Source organism: Danio rerio, chromosome 20 (genome assembly GCF_052040795.2).
Source record: "Danio rerio strain M-AB ecotype USA chromosome 20, GRCz13ab, whole genome shotgun sequence".
In the NCBI taxonomy this organism is placed as follows: Eukaryota; Metazoa; Chordata; class Actinopteri; order Cypriniformes; family Danionidae; genus Danio; species Danio rerio.
The window spans coordinates 16,194,670-16,220,000 of NC_141040.1; the positions used below are offsets into that span (position 1 = coordinate 16,194,670).

General features: G+C 37.3%; 1 protein-coding gene and 1 long non-coding RNA gene across 4 annotated transcripts in view; one reads left to right on the forward strand and one right to left on the reverse strand.

Annotated features, from left to right (window-relative positions):
• The window catches only part of vamp4 (vesicle-associated membrane protein 4), a 30,999-nt gene that overhangs the window by 5,617 nt on the left and 51 nt on the right, over positions 1-25,331 (forward strand). Inside the window, exons 2-9 of one of the 3 annotated variants that reach the window (NM_200735.4) lie at positions 1,785-1,913; positions 8,377-8,478; positions 14,992-15,038; positions 15,160-15,210; positions 18,011-18,111; positions 21,531-21,610; positions 24,244-24,295; positions 24,385-25,331. The exon at positions 24,385-25,331 is cut by the window's right edge and continues 51 nt beyond it. In NM_200735.4, the coding sequence (NP_957029.3) occupies positions 8,413-8,478; positions 14,992-15,038; positions 15,160-15,210; positions 18,011-18,111; positions 21,531-21,610; positions 24,244-24,295; positions 24,385-24,410 (423 nt within the window). In that variant the 5' untranslated portion in view covers positions 1,785-1,913; positions 8,377-8,412 and the 3' untranslated portion in view covers positions 24,411-25,331. The remainder of the gene's footprint in view (positions 1-1,784; positions 1,914-8,376; positions 8,479-14,991; positions 15,039-15,159; positions 15,211-18,010; positions 18,112-21,530; positions 21,611-24,243; positions 24,296-24,384) is intronic. The other 2 variants (NM_001433724.2, NM_001433725.2) reach the window with 2 other exon arrangements.
• Positions 19,754-24,548, reverse strand: LOC141379269 (uncharacterized). The gene is made up of 2 exons (XR_015518256.1): positions 21,231-24,548; positions 19,754-20,334 (listed from the first exon to the last, which is right to left on the reverse strand). It is a non-coding gene; the product is annotated as an uncharacterized LOC141379269 (long non-coding RNA).

The following is a 25,331-nucleotide window of genomic DNA, read 5'->3' on the forward strand; positions in this document are numbered from 1 at the left end:
GTGTCGTAACGCAACATGCAGATCACTGCACCACAACGGCGCTGTTACGAATTGTTTTCTATTGATGACTTAATCTTTTTCTCCCTTTTTTAGATTTCTGATGAAGTTATGTCAGGTTTATTAATGTAGTGAATCATCTGATTTTCATTGAGAAGGTGTATTGTTAATTAGTATTTATTATTCGAATTCCTATATGCACTAAGGTGCCGCTGTTTGGAGTCAAATGATAGTTACATCATCTTTAACCTGCAGGCTGCATTTTGCTCACAGGACTGCGACAAAATAAATAAAAAAGGGCAGAGCTGCGGCAAAATAATGAATAAAAGGAGTGAGGCTATGGTAAAAAAATAAATAAATGAAAAAAGAGTGTAAGCAGCTTGGGACACCGGCCCTCGCGGACAAAAAAACGGATCGGCCCACCGGGAATTCTCCCGGTCCTCCCGATTAGCCAATCCAGGCCTGTGTTCTATGAAGTATGAATGGAATGTGGATGTACTACATCTAACAATTTTAATGGTCACCTGACCTACCTGCATCAGTTGTGTCACTTCACTCCCATTTATGAATTCTCTCGCGGGGCATCATTGGACAGTGCAGCGTGCATGGGATGCGCACTTCCGAATCTCGCCGGAAGTAGTTGGTAATCTGGGTACTTCTCGCATACTGATTTTCGAATTCTATGAATTCAACATACTACTCTGCTCGCATACTGATTTTAGTGTACTGTACAGTATGGAAGTATGCAGTTTCGGATGCAGCCACAAGCATTTGTAGCTCCCCGATCTTTTGAATGCGCTACTATGCTGACACACAGGCGTTTGCAGCTCCACCCTCTTTTGAAAAGAGCACAATCTCAATTTGAATTTAAAGGGACAGTCACCAAAACTGCACAGTTTGGATCAAAGCCTATAAGGGGCAGTTTCAGAGTTATGAAATATGATTTGTGTGGTATTTTGAGCTGAAATTTCAAATAAACACTAAAGGGACATCAGAGATCTATTTTACATTTTGTAAAAAGTGGCATAATAGGCCCCTTTTAAAACACTTTTTAAGCCACTTTATTAAGGTTGAACTTCACATTGACTCCACAGCTGTGGTGCTGAATAACTAATTTGGACACGCACATTTCGATGTTAATGCTGAAACTATGCAACTATTATAAAACATGGAATATGAAATCTCAAAAATACAAAGTACCCAATATATTGAGAAAAATCATCTTTAAAGGTGTAAAAATTTAAAGTGCTTAACTATGAATATTCCTAATAAAATAAAGTAAAAATACAATTTGCTATATTTACGGTAGGACATTTTCTTCAGTGAACATTTATTATATATTATAAGCTTTACTTGAAAATTAAATATTTTTTGGTGGCATAAAAGAAAAATCAGTGGGTCAGTTTAGGGCCAAACAAAGTTTTTGTGAACAGTAACCTCTGCAACAGTTAATTTTTATGGTTTAATGAAATCATTATAATTCATATGGTTCCTCCTTACTGTCTTACTGGTTAAATGTAGGCTAACTGGTTAAATAAATAACTGTGATTATGGGTAAGGTATCTTCTTACCAATATTTGTTATAAAAATAAATAAATAGTAAGAGAGAATTTGTTTTTGTCAGTATCACACGCCCATGCTTGAAAGCTGGATTGGTCTCAGTGGATGATGGTTAGATTCTGTGTCCTTATATCTCTGTCTCTGCACTTTTATTTACCTTTCTTCGTTCTCTTTCTCTTGAACCTCATGTCTCCTTCTCCTCCCTCCGTCTCGTTCCCTTTCCCCAGCCTCTCTTTTCCCACTCCTGCTTTCTGGAACGCTCTCCTGTGCTCCTGGATAAAGGAGAAGCCGTTTTCCAGCAGCTCTTCCAGCAAGAGAAGCAGAGAGCAGTCTCAGAGAGGACAGTGGACTCAATGGTACTAGACATAAAGTTTCAGTTGACTATGTTTGACAGTGGCTAGAGGAAGGAAACAGCTTTATTGAAATGAACACTGAACTTAAAAATAAAAACAAAACAAAAACTACGCAAATTTTTCTAACGAAACAAAAATTCTTTATGGTTGAACAGTTTTACCATTTTTAAATCCATTATCCGATATTCAGGTCTGGCAAGAACACTTTTAGCTTAGCTTAGCATAGATCATTGCATCGGATTAGACCATTTGCATCTCACTCAAAAATGACTAAAGATTTTTGATAATTGTCCTATTTAAAGCTTAACTGTTCTGATGTTACATTGTGTACTAAGTTGCTTTTTTCTAGCCTAATGTGATTTGAAACTATAGTCTCATTCATGGCTTGATAATTAAGCAACTTGAAAAAGATGTTATTCAGCTCCTTAAAATATTATCTATCTAGGTACTGTAACTTTCAATGTGACCACCTGCTTGAACATGGATCGTATGCCAGTCGCACTGCATAATATCATTGAGCGTACTTCAGTCATGGTGCGGCAGCAAGATTCCTTGATCATTACGCTAGAATGAGGGTATAGTTCCTAGTCATACCATCCTAGAAAATAGCATTTTTCCATTTTATGTCTGTCTTAGAACCGTCTGCAGAATAGTCAGGGTTTAAATAGGAAAAGTATTAAAACTCTTCAGGGAGATGATATTAGTCTAATACGATTTAATGATTTATTTTAAGCTAAGCTTAAAAGTTCTACTGCCAGACCCCGAGATTGGCTGAATGGATTTAAAATGGTAAAACACAACTGTTTACCTCCTGGGGACTTAGAGGCTTTTTTAAAGGAGTGTTTTTCTTTTGTTAAAGTAAAGAATAGTATAAAAATAGCATATTGTGGTATTTTTGTGTCATGTTTTGTGACATTTACAATTTAAATGTGACATCTGTTCAAGGTCATTTATTATTTAGATGAACACCTTTTTAATGAATGCTCGCTAAATCTATAGTGAAGCTATATCCAAAGCCAAACTACTTGTTTCAGCAGAGTTACAGTTCGGCTGTTTAAAGTGTGTAGTTTTTATATTACCAAAATTATTTTTCTCAGTGTCAGTTCTTTTTTTCCAGTGTGACTGCTACATCTTAGTGTATTATCTCATATTGTGTTTTGCATTAGTCACTCCCCCAGTCAGAATGGCTCAAGTGGTGCTGGGAAGACTGATTCATTATATCATTATATACTGTAGTATAATTGAGTAGTTTTACATTTATTCCTGGCTCCTCCATGCTGTATAATGGTGTTGGTTAGTGGCCCTTTTTTGAGGCTTCCAAAAGTGCATAAATTCGTTGTAAAACTAAACCCGTACACCAACAGGGGGTTAACACGTTTGACTTTTGATAAAAATTTGATTTGTTTTACGTTTGATGTTTGATTAAAAAAGCTCAGATGTTTAAAATTTTTTAAACTATCCAAATTTCGATAGCCTATTCAAACTCCGTATTTCTCACCGTCAAATAATTCTCAATCTTAGAGTTTCTTTACAGTGCATCTGGAAAGTATTGATAGCACTTCACTTTTCCCACATTTGTTATGTTACAGCCTTATGCCAAAATACATTTTATTCATTTATTTTAAACTCTACACACAATACAATAATGACAATGTGAAAAAAGTTAATTTGTTAAAAATAGAAAAGCTCAAAAATCACATGTACATAAGTACATACATTCTCTTTCCAGTGATAATTCTTAAGATGTTTCAGCAGCTTAATTGGAGATGACCTGTGGTAAATTTAGTTGATTGAACATGATTTGAAAAGGCATACATCTGTCTATAGAAGGTCTTAGGGTTGAAAGTGCATATCAAAGCACAAACCAAGCATGAAGACAAAGGAATTGTCTCTAGACCTCTGAAACATGATTGTCTCGAGGCACAAGGCTGGGGAAGGTTACAAAAAAAATTATACCGCTCTGAAAGTTCCAATGAGCACAGTGGCCTCCATCAGCCATAAGTGGAAGATGTTTGGAACCACCAGGACTCTTCCTAGAGCTGGCCGGCCGTTTAAGCTGAGTGATTGGGGAGAAGGGCCTTAGTCAGGGAGGTAATCAACCCGATGGTCACTCTGTCTAAGCTCCAGCATTCTTCTGTGGATAGAGGAAAACCTTACAGAGGGACAACCATCTGTGCAGCAATCCACCAATCAGGCCTGTATGGTAGAGTGGCCAGACGGAAGCCACTCCCCTCCTGGAATTTGCCAAAAGGCATCTGAAGGACTCTCAGACCATCAGAAACTCACTTCTCTGGTCTGATGAGACTAAAATGGAACTCTTTGAAGTGAATGCCAGGCGTTATGTTTGGAGAAAACCAGTCACCGCTCATTACCAGGCTAATACCATCCCTACAGTGAAGCATGGTGGTGGCAGCATCATGGTTTGGGGTTTCAGCGGCAAGAAGTGGAAGACTAGTCGGGATAGAGGGAAAAATGAATGCAGCAATGTACAGATGAATGTACTGCAATGTGGCTTCACAGCAACTCGGTGAATGTCCTTGAGTGGCCCAGCCAGAGCCCAGACCTAAATTCTATTGAACATCTCTTAAGAAATTTGAAAGTGTCTGTACACCGTCGCTTTCTATCCAACCTGGTAGAGCTTGAGCGGTACTGCAAAAAGGAATCGGCAAAAATTCCCAAGGACAGTTGTGCCAAGCTTGTGGCATCCTATTCAAAAAGAATTGTGGCTGTAATTGCTGCCAAAGGTGCATCAACAAAGTATTAAGCAAAGACTGTGAATACTTATGTGATTTTTCAGCTTTTTTATTTTTAATAAATTTGCAACAATTAAAAAAAAATCACATTGTCATTATGGAGTATTGTGTGTAGAATTTTGAGGGAAAAATAATTTAGTCTATTTTGGAATAAGGCTGTAACAAAAAAATGTGGAAAAAGTGAAGCGCTATGAATACTTTCCAGATGCTCTGTATTTTCTTGAACACTATTTTTGACAATTTTCTGACATTTAAAGGAAAATTGAAAACATTGACATCCACAGAAACAAATACTATGGATGTCAATGGTTACAGGTTTAAAGCTTTCTTTAAAATATCTTATTTTGTGTCCACCAGAAGCAAGAAAGTCAAACATGTTTGGAACAAGTGGAGGGAAAGTAAACGTTGACAGAATGTTTGGGTGAACTACCCTTGAAAGAATCTGAGTGTTTGATGTGAGAAACCGTTCATCTGAGGATCTGTAGTGTTGTTTCATATGTAAAGATTCAACTTTCATATGTGGTAGTAGATGAAAACCTTCTGTGAGTCAAAGCTATAGGCAACAGGTTTGTAAAAAAACGACCAAATGTTTTTAACATAAACGGACTGCTGTGTCAACATAAAGCAAATGCACCCCTTATGACTTTAACATCAACTCCCAAAGCTTGTCTTTAACTGCTGTGTTTGATGTTTGCAAGCAGCACATTATAGTTAGTGATGGTGTGGCTGGATTTATCCCCATGGCCAAACCAGTTAAATAAAACAGGGTGGTCTCTCCCCAAGTCTGACTTACGATGGATTTACTTAAAAGTAGTTGGGATTTATGGTTTGAAGTTCAGTCTAATGAACCGGCTAACAGTCCGGTGCTCAGATATGTGGTCACTATAAGTGAGTTTCCTTTAAGGTCACAGTCTGGTCTAAATTAAGACTTAAAGAACAGACTGAACCAGTGTTAATAATAAGTCACTTCTGAGAGCATTGTAAAACAGCTGATAAACACACATCTGTGGCCACAGACAGCCTGATCTCACGAGAAAACGTAAGTATTTTACGTTTTGGCAGTTTAGTGGCTAATTCGTATGAATTCTCACGAGTTCAGTCGTAAGAAAATGTACGATTTTAAAAAGGAGGCGTGGCACCTAAACCCAACCGTCATTGGGGGATACGCAAATCGTACTAAAATGTATGAATTAGATTGTACGAATTTGTACGAATTAGCCACTAAATGAAAACGTTACAAATTGCCGTGAGATTGTGTTGCCACAGATGAGAATTGCAAAGATTGCTGTGGTACAAGGGTCAAAGAAAAAAAAAGGGTTTTAAAGCATCGAAATAATAAAGCTTTACTGTTTTTCTTCTATAAAAGAATGTGTCCTCTTGAGTTTTTTTCCTGAGCAAAGAGGCTGACTGACATGTTTTAAGCTAAATAGTTTATATAACAACAAACTTACTATATCCTTGCAGCAGGTGTAATGGTATTACGCCTAAAAATAGTCCCTAGCTTGGTAACTGGGTAACAATGCTGCTTAACATCATTGTTCCTGCTGCAGCCATGATACTGCAGCAAAGTTCCAGATTATTATTTCAGAATGAGACTATAGTTCCTATATCAGCCTAAAAATAGCAACTATTTATTTTCTGTCGGTCTTAGTATGCGATGTAACTTTACAGAAAAGTCAAGTTGTCGCTTTTTAGATTTTAATTTGTCAGATGCTAATGGTCTGTTCCAGTGGTCCTCAAACTTTTTTCATCAAGTACCACCTGGGAAAAAAAATTGTCTCTCCAAGTACCACCATAATGAGCAGTATTAAAATACAGCGTAGTAAGCCCAGTAAAGCAGCAACAGTTCTGCACAGTTCAAAAACGTGGCAGATTAATTCCTGTTATTAAGAATATTTATTATTGTCAGCCACTTTAAACAAAAATAGTCTGAACATTCACACTGTACTGTGCTTATATGTAAAAAAAACAAAAAACAAACAAGCTAAAAAAGTCAACTTTTAAATAAAATGTGTAAAAGGTAAAAAGAAAAGTGCTGTACTTAAATATAAAGTATTAACATGTAGTAGCCAATTCATCAACACCTGAAAATTTTGCCTGGACCTCAGAAATATTGGCTATATGTCATATAATGAATATTATTACTTGTCATATTCATATGTAAATAATTTTTGATAAATTTTGAAAAATCTTTACCATGTACGTATTACATATTTGATCCCTCCGCTTATCACTAGAAGGAAGCCCGCGTACCACTAGTGGTACATGTACCACAGTTCGAGAACCGCTGGTCTAATCCAATTCAATGATTTATGCTAAGCTAAAAGATTGGCGGATTGGAACTTTAACTCTAGCTGACTTTTTCAAAATAATTGAAGTGTTCATTAAATAAAAACGCTAAAAACAATATTACCGTCTTCTGGTCGTAACTGCACAATAGGCCCAAAGATAAGGGTTATTTTAAAATCATTTCTGGTTGACTGAACATAAAATAGGCTTAAAATAATTTATTTAGATTGAAATTATTTTATTATGAGAAAACAATTTAGGAAAGCCATATTGGCCCAAAAACAGCAACTTTTCATTTTCCGTTAGTACAAGGTGTAAGTACAGAAGGGTCGAGCTTTAAATAGGAAAATTATCAAAACATTTGTTGGAATTGTATTTGTGAGTGAGATGCAAATGGTCTAATCTGATTCAATGGTCTATGCTTAGCTAAGCTACAAGAGATTGGCTGAATCAATAAAAAAATGCCAAAACTTTTAATTCTAGGGGACTGTTAAAAAAACAATTGGAGTGTTCATTTAATAAAAAAGAGCTAATTAACTAAATAACATAATTACAATATAAATTACCCATTTGTAAACAGTATTGTGTTGTTATCTGGTCGTAACTGCAAAATAGGCCCAAAGATAAGTGTTATTTTAAAATAATTTCTGGTTGCTTGGCCAAGAAATATTATTTAGATTGAAATTATTTTATCATAAAAGAAAAAACAAAGAAAAAAAAAGACACATCGGCCTAAAAATAGCGTCTCTTCATTTTTTTGTCAGTCTTAGTAAACTTAGTAAAAATAAAAAAATATCAAAACTTTGTGGAATGGATTGAGCAGGAAGCTAATGGTCTAATCAAATTCAATGGTTTGTGCTAAGCTAAGCTAAAAGAGATTGGCTGAATGGATACAATAAAGGCAAAAATCAACCTTTTAACTCTAGCTGACTTTTTTCAAAACATTTAGAGTGTTCCTTCAATAAAAAGCTAATTAACTATATTACATAATTACAGTAAAAAGTAAATTACCATTTGCAAACAATAATATGCTCTCATCTGGTCATAACGGCAAATTTGGCAAAAATAGGTTTAATCTTCAATAGTTTCTGGTTGACTAGGTATGAAATGGCCATAAAATATTATTTTGACAAAAATTATTTAATTATGATACCAAATAGCAACTTTTCATTTTTTGTCAATCTTAGTACACAATGTAACTACAAAAAAATCAAGCTATGAAAATTATTGGAACACTTCTATTTGTGAGTGAGATGCTAATGGTCTAATCTAATTGTTTATGCTAAGCTAAGCTACAAGAGAGTGGTTGAATGAATAAAAAAAAATGCCAAACTCAACCTTTTATATCTAGTGGACTTTTTAATAATTTTTATGTTATTATTATTGACTAAATCACCACATTGTTTTCTGTGTTTTGCCTGCAGAGGGAGCCAGAGAGGGAGGAGCAGCTCGACCCCAGCATGCCCCCGAAATTCAAGCGGCATCTGAATGATGATGAGGTCACCGGCTCTATTCGCAGTGAGCGGGTAAGTCACTGAGTCACTTCTTACCATATAGATTAACCAGGAGGTGATGTCAACATGGATATGAATGGTCTACAGTGCTTTTAGCTGACCAGAGCCAATCCTCTCAGCAATTTTTACAACCCCATCATGAACCGCCATGATCAGTTTATGTTGTTTACAGGAGGAAAAAACAGCTATTCTCTAGAACACATAAATGCTTTCTTGCATAACAAGCCACTTAGATGGCGGTGTTTATGTTAGTACACGCATTTACACACAACATTTCAACTCCAATGCTGTACAGCCCTACAGAGAGCTATTTGTTCCTAACACTGTCAAGCAGTTGCCACATGTCATAATAGTAGAGGATAAACTGAGGTGGGAAAGAAATGAAATGGATGGAGAGACAAATACACACAAAAACATGAAACATGAGTTGATTCTTTAAAAATAAAAAAATGTCTAGGTTTTTTTTCTTTTTTTTCTTTTTCTGTAAGTTTTTGTTTTCAAGTGTTGTTGTACAGTTTCAGACAATGATTTAGTTTTTAAAACTGAATAAAAAAAAAAATATATATATATATATACATATATTTATCAATTCTATTAGAAACACCAAACACCATCTAGGCCCAATCCCAGTTCTACCCCTTAGCCCTTCCCCTTACCCCTACATAGATATATACATTAGATGTCACCTAGCCTATTGTTGTCTATTGGACGGAATGCGTCAATAGCGCTGCCATCTTGGTACAGGGTAGCGCTCCTTTGAAATGAATGCGGGACCAAGGTACAGTGGAGGACTGTGGCTATCCAAAGCCAGAGATATACACACATACACATATATCTATAATCGGGATGGGAGTTTTCCTGGATGTTAGTATGTAAATTTTTTTTTTCTAATTACAAAAATTATAATTTTACATCACTTTTCTACATTGATGGATCAGTGACCGCACGGGCATTCCTGACAAAAAGCTTGTGTTTGTGTGTACAGAAATGTACTATTCACCCTCCCTGTTAAATTTGATCTAATCATGTCCTGAAACACACCTCCTCTCCTGCTTTCACTTCTCATACTGACGGAGGGAGCGATTCGTTTGTGAATGAATCCCCCGAACGACTCTTTCACTAGCCGACAATAATACAAGTTTCTTGCAGCGCAGCATCTCGTTGTCATATTTCTTTTGCATTGCTCAGGGTCCCTATGCGATATCTAGTGTAAATATCTATGTTACCCCTACCCCTCGTTTTGCACATGCCCATGAAGGGGTAGTGCTGTCCCAATTCTCTTTAGCTTGAAGGGGTAGTGCTAAGGGCAAGAGGTATACACCCCTTCAAATGAAGATTTTTCAGGACCACACTCGAAACCAAGGGGTAAGAAATATTTCCCAGAATACACCAGCCACAGCTGCACCCAGAAATAAGGAGACCTACAGATTAGTATTTTTTTGTTATAATTACAACAAACAAACGCATGTCTTAATATCTTCATAACTGCGTTCGTATTTTACCATCATGCTTTTTTTTTTTTTAAACGCTAAAATAAAAACTAAATTCTAAATTGTGTGCTCTATTCACAATCTATAATCCCTAATAATTCAGGTGTCGCTAATAATTCAGGAGGGCAAATGATTTTAACTTTATATATTCAGTTATTTTCCTCCCTGTAAATAAGAAAAAGGAAATAAATACAGTATTTGTACAGTATACAGAAGGATGCAGACTTCAAAGGTGAGCCCTTCGAAGTCCACACAGGCTGAACCGAGCGTTTTGAAATGGGACGATCTAGCCTATAGAGGACGGATCTTGTCACCAGGCAACTGTAACCGCTGCCATTAATAAGCGCTCTTTAGTAAGACATGTCACACTCTTTTTGCTTTTTAACATGTGTTTACATATGCAAGTAAAATAAACTAAATTCATACATTAAAACCGGAGTTTTCTTTTAAAAGCGTCCTGCTGTTATCAGCGCACAATGAATCTTGAGATGTTCGAGGCCACGAAGGATTCACCGGTTGTGTCCTTCATTGCCTGGAAAATGAACGATGCATTTAGAGGCTGCGTGTGAAGGATCCTTCTAATTTTTTTGAAATGACACAGCCTTCGTCACACTGCGATGACGCAGCGCACTTCGAATGCATCCTTTGGAGGATGCAGCCTTTGAAATGAGACTCAGCTATAGTCTTTGAAATTGCACAAAATATTAAGACTCTAGCTGTGTCTCATTTCAGAGGCTGCATCCTCCGAAGGATACATTAGAAGTGCGCTGCGTCACTGCGGTGCGACGAAGGCTTTCTCATTTAAAAAAAAATAGAAGGTTCCTTCACACGCAGCGTTCCTTCACACGCAGCCTCCAAATGCGTGCTTCGTTTACTCCAGTTTAAATTTATGAATTGTTTATTTTACTTGGATGTCTAAACAAAAAACAAAAAGAGTATGACTTGTCTTGCTAAAGAGTGATTTTATAGACGGTTTACATTTTTATGTGTAGGTGTTTGGACCAAAGCAAATATATTTATAGCATTTATAATCCTTGTTTTGCACTCAAATCTCTTAAAATAAGTTTTAAAATCACTTTTAAAAAGTCATTACAAATTTTATCACCACTTATTAACAGCAGCTGTTGGTGACGAGAACCGCCTCTATAGGCTAGATCATCTAATTTCAAAGCGCTTGGTTCAGCCTGTGTGGACTTCGAAGTACTTGCCTTTGAAGTCTGCCTCCTTCAGAGGATGCAGCCTCTGAAATAAGACACAGCTATTGTCAACTGTCGCTGAGTTACTATGGTTACTACTAATGTTTGAGGGAAGCACATTTATTCTGAACTGTGATCAAAACTGACCGGAACTACTTGCGCATTCTAGTGATTATTTCACATACCTTCCAGCCACTCAGAATCAAGAATTGCAACAGACCACTGTTTCACTGTATTTTTTAGCAAGGAGTTGCAGTCTTGTTGATCACAATTTCTTTGAAAAAAAAAACTTTTGAATGGTAGAGGAAGTCAAACTTTCATTACAATTTCTATTTCTGAACAACAAAGTCAGGCAGCGAACGGAAAAGTCAACTTAAAAATGAAGACAAATGTCATCATGTAAAAGGCATTAGCTCACACAGGGGGGGATTTAAATTAGCGGAGCCCTTCCCAAGAATCTGTCAGTACTGATCTCATTATTGACATTCAATGTCTCCATCTTCTGCCAGTCCTACACACTCTGTCATTATAAAAACCCTGCCAGCCATTAGTCAAAAGCCATATGCTAATGCCAGAATATGATAACCTTGTGTATTTCACTTGGGTGCAACTCCCGACTGATGTATTAGTGCTGTTGGAGGATTCAGACATTAGCAAATCCAACACAAAGTCTCCTCTAATTTGCCTCTCATAGACGTTTGAACTCGGCAGCGGCGAGAGAATAAGAGTGTGTACGAGCTGAGACGAATGTGGCTTTACCACGTGCTGGTTATATAACACCACTGACAGTGACCCGTTAAAAGAGCAGGTTCTTGGTTTGTTTTTTAAATATCCTCTTGTAAAGCGTTGATTGGAAATGAGTTCTTGCAAAGCTATGTGAAGTCTCAAAGCAATTTCCTGAATACTGAATCATTTGATTGAATTTCCTAAAATCTGCTTGCAGATGCCAGACCTCTGAATGGCTGTTTAAAAACAGCAGTGTTTATTTGACGGTGAGGAATTATCCTAAAAATGCTTGGAAAACTACTAGTATTTTGTACTCTGGGTTCTTGTTCGCAGTTCACACCTGGTATTAAGGTGTGTTCTCTTCAATCTGATCACAAGTGGACAATAGAGTCACTTTACCATTCACACAAGGTGTTTATAAATGTATCAGTAGCACTTTAGAACAATGGTCCATTAGTTAATGTATTTACTAACATTAATTTAGTATGGGTAATCTTGTAAAACATTTATTAATCATAGTTTAACATTAATGCATTAAAATCCAAAGTTGTGCTTGCTAATGTTAATTCCCAATGCATTAACTACTGTTATTTAACTTAAAAAACATTAACTAACATTAACAAAGTTGAATAAATACAGTAATAAATATATTACCAATTGTTTGTTCATGTTTGTGAAAACATTCAGTAATGCAGAGGTTCCCTAACTTTTCAGCCTTCAAAATAACAATACCAGTGACTTTCGACGTCCAATATCCTCCAAGGTGGTTATAAATAATATAAACCTTGCACACAACGGTGCACACATGCCAATAGGCCCAAGTCTAATCATCATTTAACTTTGGAGAACACCACTGGGAGATCATCCTCCATGTTCTGTGTGGCCTATATTTATTTTTAATGTACTAAAGTGCCGTAAATGTGTCAAAGTTTAACCTAATGCCATAAAATCAACGTGCTGTGTCTTTATTATAATGTAATCACCCTAGAGGTCGAATTTTTTTTTTTTATGTAACTATTGACTACTATTTTGTTCTTCATTAGGTTATGGATAAAATATAGAAATTCTAATATTTTAATAAAGTGAATTGGCATGTTTGGAGATCACCAAGTGACCCCCCTCTCATTGTCCTTCGATTCCCACTTTGGGAACCACAGAACTAAATGACTACCAAATTAAAGTTCTACCAATGTATTTCCTGTCCACGTTCAAATACTTTTTACCCTTTCAAGGAAATGTAGGCGGCCATATTTGTGACATATTGTTCGCCCAAGAAACCTAAAATTTTGAAAAACTGCTTGCTGAACTTATTAAAATCAGCAGCACAATCTAAACTGACCAATTGCTGTTGTTGCTTAAGCCCCGATTACATTGAAAACACATTATTTCCAGATCGCTCTAGCTACTGTGCAGCGATTTGCAAGACACTAAACTCCATTGTGGCTGTTTCAATGATAACCAGAGAATATAGGTATAAACACTGGTAAAACAGACAAAGAGTGAGATAAATAAACTGAAAAATGTTTCTGTTAAGTTCAAAACAAAACTTTTTCTTTTGGGGACATCATTTGAAGTTGGAAAATTATATAAATTGCAGAATATTACAACATAATCAAAGTGACAATAATATTCCATCATGACACGAGTATTGTGATAATGTCTTATGGTGGAGACTTCTTTTTTTTTTTTTCACCTTTATTTTTATAGGACAGTAGAGAATCCAGACAGGAAAGCACTGGGAGCAGAGAGAGGGAAAAGATCGGCAAAGGACCTCGAGACGGGAATCAAACCAGGGTCGCCACGAGCACACTGGTCCTATATGTCAGCGCGCAGTACCACTAGGCTACTGGCGCTGACTTGGTGGAGAATTCTAATGGATATAGACAAATTATGTTTTTGACTCCGAGTTATAATCAGTCGGAATCATTTAAAATAAATCTGCCTCCACTGAACTAAATCTGTAGAACTAGATATTTTAGATATTTAGATATCTAGAGGCAATTATACATATACATTAATACTTTTTAATGAAGTAATAATAAAAAAAATGTCCAAACCATTTAACCTACAAATGGTCAAAAAATAAATCAGCAGTGACTATAGTGATTTGAGATTTTCTTCATCACTCATTGTGGAACATCAGCATATTTAAACATCACAAGTCTTGTTAAATTTTGGGTTTCACTTAATATTAAGTGGCCTTAACTACCGTGTACTCGCTTTTAAATTAATAATTTGGTACAAACCACTTATTATACACATACATACATGTTTTACATTGTACTTGTATATACATTTTTAATTATCTGCTTGTAATTACAACTGTAATTTATTTCTGTAATCACATATACACAGTTGACCAAAACCTTAAATCTTAACCCACCCTTAAACATGCCAACAAACCTGTCCCTGACCTTAATAGCACTATAAGTGCTGTGCAATACAATCTAAACACTTTAGTTTACATAGTTTTAATGCATCTAGTAGATATGGCCATTTAGTATATGGTGGGACTGAATTTTGAAGGCTTTAAGCCATGCATTTCCATTACATTTATAGCTTTCAAAAGAGAAAAAAATCATTTATTGTTTCTTTTCCATGGTGTTTTTTCCTGGTAAGGTAGCATGGAATTTTCCAGAAGGAATTTTAGCGAAGTATCACAGGTCTGGATGCAGTTATAGAGAGTTATATAACATTAGTCATGGAGATGTTGAAATGATCAGCTGAGGTATGTGATCAGTCATGGATGTTACAACAAAACTAATGAGAGGTCAACTAGATGCCTCCTGATCTGTGATTGAATGCAGACCGCATGGACTTTATATCTCTTTGTTCATCAGCAGTGTCTCCTTGTCTCCATGTCCTGAACAGGTTTATCTTTGGGTAAATTATTTTCTAGGAAAGCCAGCATCACACGGTGTGACCACATTGTGCCCTTCAGAGTGTTCAGTTGTCCTTGACGGCTGGCAGACCACTGTAAACATAACAATAAGAATTGATTGAGTCTCAGACTGTTATTTCAAACACCTGGTTTCAATTCAGACAGAACATTAGATTAAACCCACAATGCCCAGTTGTGCCCAGCCTGATATACTCATCTTCTTAATTTGCAGAGGAACCTACTGGAGGAAGACTCTGATGAAGAGGAGGACTTTTTCCTGTAAGTCTGCAGTTGTGCATAATCACTCTTGAATTGGAATAATAACAGATCTTCTGCATTAATTATTGTTTGCGTCCAGCTTTTGATTTGTCTAGCTTTTTTTTAATGTTTTTTTTTAAAGGAGAGGACCGACAGGACCAAGATTTGGAGGTCAAAATGATAAAATCAGACAGTACGTACACAATTTTTCTTTTAAATTTTTTCTGTTGTTTATGGTTTGTATGTGAGCAGCACTAGTTCTGTGTTCCCTTTGTGGATTGACAGTACAATACTTCTCATTTCAGTCAGTTGTCGTCCATTTGGTCTGTTCTAGCATAGGCTTTTGGTCCAGACACTATATCTATATCTATAGCTTATTTAACAATGCAGATTGTGTCAAAGCAGCCTAACATAGATGAAGAAAAGAAAGTAAAAGCAATAATATTTTAAATTGTGGAATTTTCCAGGAATTCAGGCAGGTAGGCCAGAGAGTAAAGTCGAATGCTGGTGTAGTTCTAGTAAATTGAAACTGTTTCACTTCCGTTTTAGTATAAATTCAGTTTAGTTCATTGATATAGGGTGTTTACACCACACTTGTAATTAGATGCACAAATATTTTTAGTTTACTTCATTCTTGCGTTAAAATCAGTTCACAATAGACAAAGATTGATGTCATGGGAGGGCATCTGTCTGCCTTGTGACTTCAGCTTTGTTGCTAATGGCTAACATGAATTTTATGAAGAGAGTAGCTGTGCTTCTCCAGAAGCTGTGCCAGGATCACAGAAGCCTTCAGTGGTATTTCCGACTGAGCTAGTTCCAGTTTGATGAGCTGTTGTCCTGTTTTCACTGGAGGATTTTTCCCTTGGGACACCATCAAAAGAAACTATGTTGTAGTCATGGCCCTAGTAGAGCAAGTTCCTGGTTAACGCTGCACCAATGTCCACCAAAGTTCAGATTTTTCAACTGAAGTGTCATTTGCTCCATTCACATTATTTGCTTGATTCACTTCATTCGTGCAAGTAGCGTCGCTGGATGTCTAATCACTTCTTTGCATTGACCTAACATGTAAATCACTTGCGCTAGACCCTACATCCACATCTGGTGTGAGCCTGCATCAATGCAAATATCATTGCTGAAGGCCGATCCACTGAAGAGCAGTCCACCAATGTGCGGCTTCACTAGTGCAGCCAAGCAAGCAAGAGGCGAAAGTGGCAAGGAACCAAAATTTCACCAATTGAAGGAAGTGAAGAACAAGCCTTGAGAGAAATCAGGCTAGACCATTCTTAATCTTGCTAAATGTCTTGTACAGAGGTGCAGTATGGATGCCACAGGCTTGAGAATAAAGGATGCCCGTTGGGGAAAAGGTGCAGGTCCAGGTTGGTCACTAGGCAGTTGTTCAAACTAGCAGACAGGATCAATGCGTTGACCGATTTGTCACTGGGGTCTTTGCAGAAACCGACTCAATGACCACAACAGCCATCTGCTCAGGATATGGGTTGTATTAATCATTTTGTAGACCTAGTGATAAGAAAAAACAGACTAACACAAGCATAAACATGTTGGCCTGGTGTGTCCCAGGCTTTCATTGATTCCTGGTAATTTGGCATGCCTTTGACAATGCATTGTTTTTATGTGAACAGTTTTGTTTTTTAATGTAAACAAAATCAGAAAAAAATATTTAAAATATCCATGTGGACATGGCCTAAGATTGTAGTCTGAGGATGCAGTCTGTGTTGAGGCTGAGACTAAAAGAGAGAGTCAAAGTTGGGACCAGAAGATGGTCAAGTTTGAGTCCAGGCAGAAACCTAGAGAGGGTTGAGTTCAAGTCAAGACTTGATGTTTTAAGTTTGGTAGTTATTTTCAGAACTGAAAAACTAGAAATGTTCAAGTAGTAGGATGAGCTGAGCTTAAAAATGTGGAGGCAGATATCTAGAGATTTACACTGGCAGGGTGTTATGGAAATCGCAGTTCTTGATTCAACCAGCACTGCCCATGTCGTTGTGCTTGTAGTTTATGTAACCCTTTATAATGACATCTGTGAAAACACCCACCCACAAACACACCTCCCGTCTGCAAAGAAGGGAAGCACTGTAACCATCTGGGTTTCTATGAAACAACATAATATTTGCAGGCAAAAGTAAACAGCTACTCCCAATATTCAAAAGTTCTTCTGGTCCTGACGTGGATGTAGTAGCCAGACTGTGAGCTTTTCTTTGTTATGAAGTTTGGTACATACTAATGTGTTGCAGTAATTCTCCCAGTGGAGACCTAGCAGAGCTTCGCCCAGTGTGTGCAGCCACACGACACCAGCTTTACGTAACCATGTGCTGCACTGTAGAGTGACCCATAAAACAATGGAATTTAATAGGGAAACCTTGGAAGGTGAAATTTTCCTAATGTTTTTTTTTTTCTTGCCTTTGTGTACTTCTCTGATTTTTGCACTTACTTCATTTGTCTGTTGGTTATTGATGTGGAAGCAGGGCTGCACGTGGAAGGTACAATTCCAGGTGCAAGAGATGTGCAAGGTCCTGTGCCATTGGCACTGATGATGGTTTGTACTAGGCGGGCATCCAGGCACAGAAGCAAGGGGCAAAACATCCTGTTCTCAGTTCATTTACAGGTTAATCTCCCTTTTCAAAAGCCATGCCAAGCTCTTGTGCCAGGTGTATGAGAGCAGCTAAATACCTCACATGCTATTTAGTGCGTATTTGCTTGTCATGCCTATGAGATCAAATATTTCAAACTATTTGGATGTGTCTAGACTATGTCTAGCAAAACATTCTCACCACCTCTCGACATTGCAGGGTCAACAGATCATAGTCATAATGATGAATCCCGAATGGTTTATAGAAGAAGAAAAGGTTCACTTTTTCAAAATAATAGAATCACAGGCCTAAACATGTGCACAGAAGCTGTTAAAATGTCCTGCTGAATCGAAAGGAAGTACCATACCATTCCCCTCATGTTGTCCTCTCTGTCTTGTTGGTCTTCAGGGTGCAGTCTCAGGTCGATGAGGTCATTGACGTCATGCAGGAAAACATCTCCAAAGTGATCGAACGAGGAGAACGTCTAGATGAGCTGCAGGATAAATCTGGTAAGATGGATGTGAACGAATCATTGTGAATCCTTTGCCACTTGCTAATTTCTTTAATTCCAAGAGAATCAAGACATGATTCTTGGACCATCACAGAAGTTTTGTAGTTTCTTCTTCAGACTGGGAATCTGTAGTATTGTGAACATGGGAACAATTTCATTTAAGTTCAATTAGGGCTGGGCGATATGGCAAAAATGTAATCTCGATAATTACTGTCCATATCGAACAATTAAAATATATATTCTGATATCAGTTGTTAATGCTTCCACATTTAAAGAGTACCCTAACAATGACTGAAGCCTCAAAAATTAGAGGGTCCATTAAATGGCATAATGGACTAAGTTCAATTTAGCTATAATGAATCAAGGACAGATTTGCAGATCTATGTTATTAATTTCTGTGCCTGTAGTTGCAAATGAATAGATGGGAAAGCCATGTGTAAACAAACTATTATTTCCAATCGGTCAAATTCGACAGCTCATTAAACTTGACCAAACTTGATCCAGAGGACTGTGGGAAACTGTTCTGAAGCCCAGTGTGATGTCAGAATCAGACCTTCTGTTAGTTTTGTATTTCACCGTACCTGAACCTCTTGTGAGTTATGTCCCATTTCTGTTATTTCGTTTGGGGAACCGCCTGGGGACACATGGCCAGGATAGTGGGTAAAATGTCTTGTGGTCCACACTGTGGTGTGGTATTTTTCTCATTTCAGGCCAAGATGTGAAAAATAAACCAAAAGATGTTTGTGCATGGGTTTGTCTACGCTGATCTGAAATGAGTGGCTAGTCCCAAAAAAACATGAAGAGTTCAGAAGCAAAAGCCTCTAAGTTACATCTGTTCTTCTGAAATGAGCATTTTTCTCAGGCTCCTGTGTGTAGGTTTAATAGTTTCACCAATGATGCCAATTAACAGGTTCTTATATTGTCTTTAAAAGTAAAAGGGGGTCAACAATACTAAATGGATTTGAGGATGAACTTTGGCTAAAGGCCGAAATATCATTTTAGATGTTTTATAATGTGGTCTGATATATCTATTATTGTGATATGATATGTCACTCACATTGTGCCCATGTTTTGTTATCACATGATCTGATGAAATTAAATCAGATGACTTTTTGATGCACATAGTGGATTTTATTGGGCTTTCTTGACCACAGACATATCCCCCTGCAGCCCAAGACCAGCAATTCACTGACGCTAAGCAGGACTGAGATTGGGCAGTACCTGGATGGGAGATCACATGGGAAAACTAGGTTGCTGTTAGCAGTGGTGTTAGTAAGGCCAGCAGGGGTGCTCAATTTGTGGTCTGTTTGAGTCCCAATGCCCCAGTATAGTGAAGGGTACACCATACTGTCAGTGGGCACCGTCTTTCAGATTAGTTGTTAAACCGAGGTCCTGTCTCTCTGTGGTCATTAAAAATCTCATGGGACTTCTCGTAAAGAGTAGATGTGATACCCCGTTACCCTGGCTAAATTTATCATGGCTTCCCAATCACAACCCTCCACCAAATTGGCTCTATCGTTGTCTCTCCGCTCCATCTATACCTAGTGTGTGGTGAGCACACTGGCACCATTGTCCTGTGGCCGCCATTGCATCATCCAAACAGATCCTGCACACTCGTGGTGTGGAGAGATTCAATTAAATTCAGTTTCAATTCATCTTTATTTGTATAGTGTTTTTACAATATAGATTGTGTCAAAGCAACTTCACATAGAAGAATATAGTGAACTGAAACCATGTGAGTTCAGTTTTCAATGTTTAAGTTCAGTTCAGTGTGGTGTAATATTCACTGCTGAGAGTCCGATCGTTGTAGAGCAAATCCATCGATGCACAGCTCTACAAGTCCTGAACCATACAAGTCATTGGCGAAAGCGGCAAGGAAAAATCCTCACCAATTGGCGAAAGTGAAGGATAAAAAACCTTGAGAAAAAACTAGGCTCAGAACCATTTCTCCTATTGCCAAACGTCTTGTGCAGAGCTGCAGTCTAGATGCTGGAGGCTGGAGAACACTGGACGTCAGTGAAGACTCATCTGTCCCTGGAGTTCCACAGGAATCAGTCTCATGCTCTCCACTCCTCCATGACCACCACCACAGCAGCTGCTCAGGATACGGCCTGGTCCAGGATTATGGAAAGCTTGGGATCATATCTTCACAGGTCATTAATTGCATCAGTGGCGCTGCATAATCTCTGGGGGCCTCGGGATGAGTATCCCCAGGTGGAAACTGTGAATAAAGAGAATAATTAGCATAGCTGCTGTTCATAGTGTTTATAAACGAGAGCACATTCATGCATCATAGCCCTATGTGATGCTTTGAGTTTATTTTTTACAAAAAAGATAGGTCTTAAATCTAGTTTTGATCTGCGAGAGTGTGTCTGAGCCTCGGACATTATCAGAAAGGCTATTGCAGAGTTTAGGAGCCATAAAAGAGAAGGCTCGACCTCCTTTACTCGACTTTGCTATTCTAGGTACTACCAGAAGCCCTGATTTTTTTTTTAATTATAAAGAGGGGTTGGATTTTAGTGAGACAGAAGCTTGATTAGATAAAGAGGAGCTAGATTATTTAAAGCTTTATAGGTAATAGACAATATTTTATAATCAATACAGAACTTAACAGGTTTCCATTATAGTGTATGCACCTTCTTAGCGGATAAAATTTGTGGTGTACTGAATTGTGCGTATACATTTTCAATCCCATTTGCAACATTTCTTGGAAATATCTAGAGAGTTTACTATAATCGTAATGGCCTTCACAGACATCAGATCTTAATCCAGTAGAGCACCTTTGATATCGTACTGTAGGTACTAGAGAAACGTGCATGATAAAGTTGCTGGTTAGTGTACAAAAATCAAAACAGGCTGTACTGTGCTCAGACACATGCTTCAGTGTCTTGTATCCATTGTTTATGCTTTAGAAACGCCTCTGCATTGTTTGCAAATGTGCGAACAAGTAGCTTTATAATGCAGCATCTGGAAGACATTGTCACTCTCTAAAGGGTGAATGTTTTCCATCTGCTGTCTGCAATACTGTCTTTGTGCCGAGCTCTGAAGGTGAATCTAAAAAAAAAATGTTACATCCTTTTCATGCATAAATGGAAAGAAACCATCTGGTAAGGGCACCTGTTTTCTGCGCGTCTTTCTGGCTGTATAAGAATTGATCCTCTGCTGTGTTTTTAAATGGCAGCTGGTATGAGCTCAGCTTCACTGATTCTTCTTCTTCTTGCACTAATGAGGCTGAACATGTTTCAGTTGATCCCACATGTTGAGCTGTAACATCTCAATACTGCATTCGGAAAGTCAACAAGCATCTCCAGGAGACAATGTTTATCCATATAAAATGATTTTAAGGGTCTACATAATGGCACCTGTATGTCCCAAGTCCACCTTGGTACTGATCCTGTCATGTCACGTGACTTTCAGAAAGCCTATCGGACAATGCATCAGCGTTCAGCAGCAGAGCCAAGCAGCTTCACAGAAGGATGTGGTGGAGAGACACGAAGGTGACCCTAATATACATATAACAGTTCTGAGAGTGTGTTCACACATGTAGTCCTGTTCTCTTGGTATGTTTTGTCGGGCCCAAAAGAGAAATTGGTTCATTTAGTCTGATAGTTAGTATCATAATTAGTATGATAATTATGCTAGAAATGTTATCACCATGTTACTGCATGCTGCTAGCTGCTTATCTCATGGTAGCAACAAGTTAATTAATGTCAGAAACACACCAAAACCATGATAATTCTTGCAACATGCTATGTCATGTTAGAAACATGTCAGCAACATCCAATTTTGTTACCAACTTGCTAATTCATGTTAGAAATACAATAACAACATGGACATTTATGTTAAAAATAGGTTAGCAAAATGTTATTTTATGTTAGAAGCTTGTTATCTCCATGCTAATTCATGCTACCAACTTGTGAGTTTACACAAGACATAAAGTAGGAACATGGAAATTCATGCTAGAAACAGGTTAGCAACATATTAATCCATGATAAAGAATCACCATTCTAATTAGTTTACCTACATGTTACTTCATGCTGGAAATAATAACAACATGCTAATTCATGCTAGCAACTTACTAATTAATGCTAATAGCAAGCTGGTAACAGAATACAATGCTGCTGCCATGTTTCTACCCAGAATTGGCACACTGCTAGCATGAATCATTGTATTAGTGATTCTAACACAACAGTAACATGTTATTTCATGCTAGCAACATGCTAATTCAAGTTAAAAACATGACTGCAACATCATATTTTGTAACCAACATTCTAGAAATGTTATCACCATGTTAAATCATGCTGGTAGCTTCTTAATCGATTTTAGCAATGTGTTAATTATTTTAGAAACACTAAAATCATGATAATTTTTGCTAGCAACATGCTATTTCATGTAAGAAACATGTCAGCAACATTCCATTTTCTTAGCAACTTGGTTATTCATGCTAGAAGTAGGTTAGCAACATTTTCATTGAGTCCATGTTAGCATGTTATCCCTATGCTAATTAATGCTACCAACTTGTTATTTTACACAAAATATCAACATGGCAAATCATGCTAGAATCAGGTTAGCAACATATTAATCCATAATAAAAATTAACCATTCTAATTAGTTTACCAACTTGGTAATTCATGCTAGAAATAATAACAACCTGGTAATTCATGCTAGCTACATACTAATTAATGCTTATTGCAAGTTGCTGTAATGTTTCTAACACTATTTTGCTCACTGCTAGTTTGAATTGCTATATTAGTGATTCTAACACACCAGTAAAAATGTTGTTTCATGCTAGTGACATGCTAATACATGTTAGAAACATGGCTGCAATGTCTTATTTTGTTACCAACATGCTGGAAATGTTATCACCATCTTAATTCATGCCGCTAGCTGCTTAACCCATGCTAGCAACATGTTAGTTAATGTCAGAAACAAAATGTTAACATGGTGTGTTATGTTAGAAACATGTCAGCAACATGCAATTTTGTTACCAACTTGCTAATTCATGTTAGAAATATGGTAGCAACATGGCAACTTATGCCACTAACATGGTTATTCATGCCAGAACATGTCAATCCATGCTAGAAGTATGTTATCCCCATGTTACTTCATGCTACCAACTTGTGAATTTACTCAAGATATAATGTAGCAACATGGCAATTCTTGTAGAAAAAGGTTAGCAACATATTAATCCATGATAAAGAATCACCATTCTACTTAGTTTATCAACTTGTTACTTCATGCTAGAATTCATAACAATAATACAATGATACAATAATACAATGTTGCTGCCATCCTTCTAACAAGAATTAGCTCACTGCTAGCATGACATTATTGATGCTAACACACCAGTAACATGTTATTTAATGTTAGCAACATGCTAATTCATGTTAAAAACATGGCTGCAACATTATATTTTTTTAACCAGCATGCTATAAATGTTATTAAAATGTTAATTCCTGCTAGCAACATGTTAATTAATGTCAGAAACACAACTAAACCAAGATTATCCTTGCTGGCAACATGCTGTGTCATGTTAGAAATCCAGTATCAACATGGCAATTCATGCCAGCAACATGGTAATTAATTATGTTAGAAATAAATATGCAACACGTTAATTAGTGCTAGAAGCATGTTATCTCCCTGCTAATTATGCTACTATCTTGTGACTTTACACAAACTTTGTTTATCAACATGCTAGAAATGTTATCACCATGTTAAATTATGCTGCTAGCTGCTTAATTCATGCTAGCAACATGTTAATTGATGTCAGAAACCCACTTAAACCGTGATAATTCTTGTTAGCAACATGGTATGTCATCTTACAAACATGTCAGAAACATGCAAATTTGCTAATTCATGTTAGAAACAGGTTAGCAACATTTTAATTTGTGCTAAATAATCACCATTCTTATTCGGTCTACCAACTAAGTCGTGCTAGAAGTAATAACATTCTAACAACATATTAATGCATATAGCAAGCTGGTAACAGAATACAATGTTGTCTGTCCGTCTGTATATCTGTCTCCGTTTGTCTATCTGTTTGTCTGTCTTAGACTGTCATTATTGTTTATTATTTTTGAACAAACCTCATTTTATGATCCTAATTTCCCCGCTGTTTTGTCTTCCTTAGATGAAGATGATTGTAGCGTTGGTAGTGGTCATCCTTCTCCTTATCATAATTGGTAAGTCTCCTCCATAAACATTTCTACTACATACTTCACCATATTACCTTTAAATGTATTTTACTTAAGCTTTCCCTCTCTTTCTGCAGTTCCTGTGATCTTGCGGTATCGCTAGTGTCTGGCCGGGAGGTTAGAGGCATAACAGGACTCTTCCTCCCTCCTCTCCCTCATCTTTTTGCTGTCATTCCTTCGTACCAGAGGGGGGCGCTGCACAGGGTTGGGCTGCCCACTGTATTTGCCTATTTGGCAGGGTCTGGAAACGTTACAAACAGGGGCAGGGTTTAATTAGTGTGTGTGCGACTACCCAACATATCAAGCTCTCGCAACAAGGCACAACACTGGTGCAGACCAATCTCTAGTATGCGCACAATGGGTATTTTTGTTGTACATGCATTCAGTAAAGACAAATTAAGGGTTTATGTTACATGGAGAATAACAAACGTTCGCCCTGCGCTCTTCTGGTATTTCGATGTCCTATTTTTTAGCTAGTTAGAAGATCAATTCCTTCTGCTTACGACATGACGCGCGTGCACATTTAAAAGGGTAGGTCTGTGAAATACTGTCTTCTCAGGTGGGAGGGGCCAAATCAGATTCCTTATGATGTCACCGTGGCTGTGATGTCATCATCTTAACAAAAGTCACTCTGAAAGGTAATGTTACTTAATATTTGCTGCTATTACTTGCTGTACATTTTTGTTTTTCCATAGTTGACGAATATTGAGCGTGGTTATTAGTGACGAGTTTGTATTAATTTAATATCAAGGCATTATTTGCAGTTTTTTCCCCTCCAGATTTTAATTATTTATGTACAAACTGTAATTTTCTTTTCTGCCGTCATTTTAACGGCTTGTGATTGGTCAGTAATGTAATAGTCGTGCGTGATGATGATGATGAGGATGATGATTGAGTGTCGCTGATGGTGAACTGAACACACCTGAAACTTTTATATGATTTTACTGGTTGTCTTTTTTTTGCGTTATATTTATTTGTAAATAAATATATATTCCCAGTGTAAGTCAGCCTTGGCTTTCCTTTG